At 42.1% G+C, this 5650-nt stretch overlaps 1 protein-coding gene across 1 annotated transcript in view; it reads right to left on the minus strand.

Annotated features, from left to right (window-relative positions):
• Nucleotides 1-2006: 2006 nt before the first annotated feature.
• The window catches only part of LOC113828979 (uncharacterized), a 16192-nt gene continuing 12548 nt past the window's right edge, over nucleotides 2007-5650 (minus strand). The window contains exons 7-8 of the mRNA XM_070138242.1: nucleotides 2633-2724; nucleotides 2007-2487 (exon numbers count right to left, since the gene is read on the minus strand). Coding sequence (XP_069994343.1) covers nucleotides 2255-2487; nucleotides 2633-2724 — 325 coding nt within the window. The 3' untranslated portion in view covers nucleotides 2007-2254. The remainder of the gene's footprint in view (nucleotides 2488-2632; nucleotides 2725-5650) is intronic.

Consider the following 5650-nt stretch of genomic DNA (forward strand, 5'->3'; position numbering starts at 1 on the left):
TCTCAGATTAATTTGGGGTTTATGGATGTTGTGCCGAGTATCTGGATCAGCTGTACCAGGTAGACCCTCCAGCAGTTAGTCTGGGTATAGGTAGTGTTGGAATCCCTTTGCCAGATCCAACCATCAGCTACGAACCTCCTACCCTTATTGTGGTTACAGAGGTGATCTCTTGGCTGAGGGGAGCGAAAGCTGCAGGCATATGTGATATCTCTCAAACTTTTAAGGGCTGGTGTGAACATATATGGTATGGGGCTTGTATACTGTCTTGGCTGCCATCTAGCACTTTGGCTTCATTCCCCAGGACATGTTCAAGCTAGGGTCACACTAATCTTCTCTGTCCTGGGATCCCTAGATAGCCTCGCCAAAGTCTGGCCAGCTTCAGCATTTTATTGGTCAGCTGGCCTGACTTTGGCGAGGCTTTCTAGTGATCCCAGAACAGAGAAGACTAGTGTGACCGTAGCTTAAGGGATGTGGTTGTCACTCTAGAAGGGGAAAGGGGACTGCTGGGACTAGTAAGTACTGTGGCATTATACTGTTCAGTACACTAAGCAAAGTTTTGTTCACACTTCTGAAATGGATTCGTGACCACCTACAAAGGCATCAAAGACTGGAGCAATCTGGACTCACTCCTGGCAAGCCCACAATAAACTGTATCTTAGCCCTTTGAGTCATTGTGGAATGTCACCGTGAGTGTGGTCATGGGCTGCTTGATGCCAACATCAACCTCGAGAAGGTGTTGGCTTAGTGCATTGTGAATCTCTATGGGAGATCCTGACTTGAATTCTGACAAGGATTATTGGATTAACAGAAAGCCAATATTTTGGTACTGAAAGTGTTGTAGTGTGATAGGGCCTGGTCGAGCTCCTTTCGTGTTAACTTGGGAGGGGAGTGAAGTAGACTGTGTCCTTGTGCTAACATAACACTTGCATGAACAGGATAATTTTGCTGAGATATCCAAATGCATTGTGGAGCAACACTGGGGAACATCAAGGTCACAGACCTTGACTATGCTGACGAAGTTTAGTTGATACAAGCTTGCAGTTAGTCACAAAATTATACATACCTTGGTAGTGTAGTTGTCTCTGGGCTGTCAGACCAGGAAGTCAGTAGACAAATTGGTGTGGCAGCAATAGCTATGAAATCGGTCAACAAGGGAGATGCCGGTTCTTGTGCAGGACTAAACTGTTTCTTTAAGACCTTGATACTGCCAGTTTTACTTTCTGGAAGTGAAACCTGTATGCTATCTAGAGCCTTCGAGTTCCATCTTAGTGACTTTTGCAATAATTCCCTATGCCGGATCATGGGGTATATTTGGCAGAACCATTTGTCCAACTGACAGTTGCACTGTGAGACCAGTAGAGGACCGCCTATTCAGGTTCTACAGGAACCTATTTAGTTTCCCTGTGGATGACTGTGCCCATTAGGTTATCCCTTCACGAGACAATTCCGGGTGGAGGAGGCCTGTGAGACAACCTAGGAAGTCTTGGCTTGGGCAGATCCACGAGCCCTGTCACAAGGAGCTAAAGATGGACTGAGGCCATGATAGACCCCAGTGAGCCGAAGGGTGGGTGCAGCTATGCGCACCCACTGACATTAGTGCTAATGATAAAGATAAGAACATTTTAATGGATTTGATCAGATGTTACATAATAGGACATTAATACAAATATTTTAAACTAAATCTACATTTTCTTGGGTTACAGAATTGTACCTTCAAAGGATAATTATCAGCTAAGAGTACCATCACAGAAGCAAATATAATTGTTTCATACCACTTTACAAAAGTATGTAGTCTACTAATGTCCAATCAAATACAATTTTCAGACTTTGGTGAATTCATATAACTATATCCACAAATGCTCAAAAGCCTTTTGTAAATCACAGATCGAAAGTTTGTGGCCAATAACTGTGGTTAATATCAAAAATGCTATCATAGATATTTCTCTTCTTACCACAATTGTGTTTAATTACACATATATAATTTATTTGATTAATAAAATAAATTGTTAAAGAAAATACTTTTATTTTTATTGATACAGAAATATGCAAAACTAGCTAGAGAATGAGCTAGGTATTTTCAAGTTTTAAAATGAAGTTTATGTATACACAGTATACATAAAAAGACAACTATACAAACAGAAAATTTAGAAGAACATGGGCACATTGCTCATTTTGCAATTATCATTATTTTTTTATTTTTCATCTTTTTTTTACAAAAATATACATTTCCTTACAAATATACAAAACTTTTTTTCTACCCTACTACTATCTTCTTCCTATACAAATCCAAGGCCCCTCGGATGGCATTTACCCCTTCCCTCACCACTGCCACCATTTCCTCCTGGCTTGCCACCAACTGCTTCTGGTCTTTCACCAGTTCTGACAGTGCAGCAACAACCATTTTCTGGTTCTCCACCAGCTGAGTTAGAGAATCGCTTATTCCTCCCTGGATATTGGCCATCTCTTCTGCATTGGACTGGATTTCGTCTATGGACAGAGAAAATTAGAAAAAATATAGTTTAATATACAAATGCCTTTAGTCAGTTTTACTAAAAATGCAAATAAACAGAGAAGTGTCATGAGTAATGAAATAAAAGTATAAAGTCTTTAACTAGAGAAGAAAGACAACTACCTGCTGGGGAAGGAGTCCTAGGAAGACTGCCATCTGGACTACAAGGATCTGTACTTGGCGGTGTTTCACTCTCATACTTTGGTTGTATCAGGCTGAAAAAACAGCTCATTTATTCATATGATTACATATTTCTCTTCCATAAGAGATATATAAATACTCATGCAAAAGCTTCCTCATTCAGTAGTATTGGCGAAAATAGTGAAACAACACTTTCGATATTCATGAAATTATCTTATAAAACATCTGAGCCCCGTTTTAGAGGTTATTGTTTTTTCTCTCTCAAATTATCATGTATAAAGCTATTAAATTTATTTCTCCTCAGCTATTGAAAAGTAACGCACAAAAACGTTTGCATTGTTAGAATTCATGATTTTCGTTTGCATTGTTAAAATACTCGATTTTCAATGTAGAAATGTATGAATGAGAATTAATATCTTCACAATGCAAGAGATGTATGAGATCGGTTTCGAAAATATGACGATGTATTCGAAATCGGTCAAACACACCTCTATTGTGAAGATATTCATTCTCATTCACATCTTTCTCCATTTCTCAACATAAATACGGTTCATGATTTTCAACTCCATCAGCACATCAATAACCCAATAGAATTAACAGAATTACTACTTCCCCACAATTCCCTTGGTTTTCCCTACATAAAAAACAATGAAAAATAGGAGTATCACTGATAATTGTGTTGACTTTCCAAAACACTTTTCTCTTGAATTTAGAAAAGAAACAAGATTAAAATCCATTCAAATTACTTTGGGGGAGGGGGAGGGGACCCATGCTAGAATTCTCTTCGACATCTCTTTGAATATCTTCCTTGGCTCCTTTACACTGTGCAGTGTCGCAAATAACTAATGCTACAAAACAAGTGAAACTGTTAGATTGCATTCTCCTTACATCTAAACAAAATAGAAAGAAGACATAAAATACAACAAACGAAGGAAACTGGTCACAACAAATGCCGTGCAAAGAGTCAGATGGGGTCCGGGAGCGGAGCCCCCGACAGGGAAATACGACAATTGGATGGGGGTCTGTCAGCGAGGCCTGCCTCCGGGTTAGGAGGGATTGGGGTTCATCCGGCGATTGTGCATTTCCTAGGTATGGCTGGAGTAAAAGGGATTTAATCCCCGAGGGGTTGTCACTTTGTAAATGTTACTAACACTTGCACTTATGTCATTTGTGATAGAAAATACCACTAAATATCAAAGCGTTGATAATTTAAAGAATGATTGCAAGATTGGATGGCTGTGTGAAACTATAAAAATGCCGACTTTTCGAACGTTGTGAGCTAGATAAACTACATAATTGAGGCACAATCTAAGAACTCCAGTACTTGAAGTCATTCCTCAAGTTGTCTATGTTGGAGTAACAACTCCCTTCAGCAGGGGCAGGTTCCTTTCCTTGATTTTCCGGCTTGATATACAAGGCTGTTCCTCAATCTCCCTGCTATTAATGTTCAAAATCCTATGGTTGATCTGTTTTGCTCTCGCCAGCTGAGATGGTGGCAGGTCGAGGGATCCACTAGAACGGTATTTTTTAGTCTAACGCTGAACAGATGGGTCAGTCCCCATCATTCATCATCTTTGGGGAACTAACATTGACGGGGGCGCATAGCCGCATTCACCCTTCATTTCTACCTCTGAGGATCTCTTATGACAAGCCGCCAGGCGGGGACTCGGCCCATCTCGAGCTCCTCATGCCAGGTTTGATCGAAATGCCCAAGCCACGACTACCTAGGTCGTCCCACAGACCTCCTCCACCCAGGGTTGTCTCGTGCAGAGACAACCTGGTGGGCAGGATCACCCTGTGGGAAGCGAGCCAGTTGGGCGTATAGCCTCAGTTGGCGATCATAGACTGTGCCAGTCTCATGGTGCAAACATTGGTTGGCCAAGTGCTCCATGGCGCAAGAACCTATTATTGAAGGCATCAAGACAAGTCTCCAAGTCACAGGCTAATACCCAGGTTTCACTACCATATAACAAACCGGGCATTATCAGGGACTTGAAAATGCGTAGCTTGGTCTTGCAGAGGTACCAGCAGCTTCAAGTACTCTTGTCAAGAGTTCATGATCCCAGCTGCCAGGCCAATACATCTGCTGACTTCCTGGTCTGACAACCCTAATTTAATTACACTACCAAAGTATGTAAAGCTGTGACTTCAATGTCCTTGCCGCAAGCATGTACCAACTGAACAGGTTCTAGCAAGTCCCCGAAGTACTGGATCTTGGTCTTGGTCCAGATCTCTAGACCCAAGCGCTTTGTTCCAATACTAAATGCATCGAGCCACCACTAAGGTTTCCAAAGACTCAGATAAAATAGCATCACCATCAGCAAAGTCATGGTCAGTAACCTTGATATTGCTCAGAGTTGCTCCACAATGACTTTGAACAGTAGCTCTGCAAGAGTCGAAAAGAGTCCATGCAAGAGTTGGAAAGTGTTGCCTCACTCCTACACTAACAGGAAAGAAACTCGACAGGCCCCCACCACACTGAAAAGTACTTTCAGTACAAGTATACAAGCTTGCTATTAGTCCAATTATCCTTGTTGGAATTCCTCTCAATCTCAGGATCTCCCAGAGCAATTCCTGATGCACCGTATCAGATGCCTTCTTGAGGTCGATGTAGACCGCAAGCAGCCCATGCCCAAACTCGCATGGGTGCTTTACAAAGACTCGAAGCACAAGGATACGGTCTATTGTGGACGTGTCTGGAGTGATTCCAGATTGCTCCAGCCTCTGGTCCCTCAGGATGTGGGCGAGAACCTTGCCTGGTATACTGAGTAGTGTGATACCTTGGTGACTGCTGCAGTCCTATCGGTCCCCCTTCCCGTTTCAGAGAGGGATGACCACACGGGAAATAATACCGACTGTCAGATGGTAGACAGGACAGCATGCAACCTCTGCAGCATAGGTTCACCACCACCCTTTAACAGTTAAGCTGGGATGCTGCCGATACATGCGGCTTTACCATTCTTCTGCTTGAAGATACCTCCTCTTACTTCAATTAAGGAG

This window comes from Penaeus vannamei, chromosome 24, assembly GCF_042767895.1.
Source record: "Penaeus vannamei isolate JL-2024 chromosome 24, ASM4276789v1, whole genome shotgun sequence".
Taxonomy (NCBI): domain Eukaryota; kingdom Metazoa; phylum Arthropoda; class Malacostraca; order Decapoda; family Penaeidae; genus Penaeus; species Penaeus vannamei.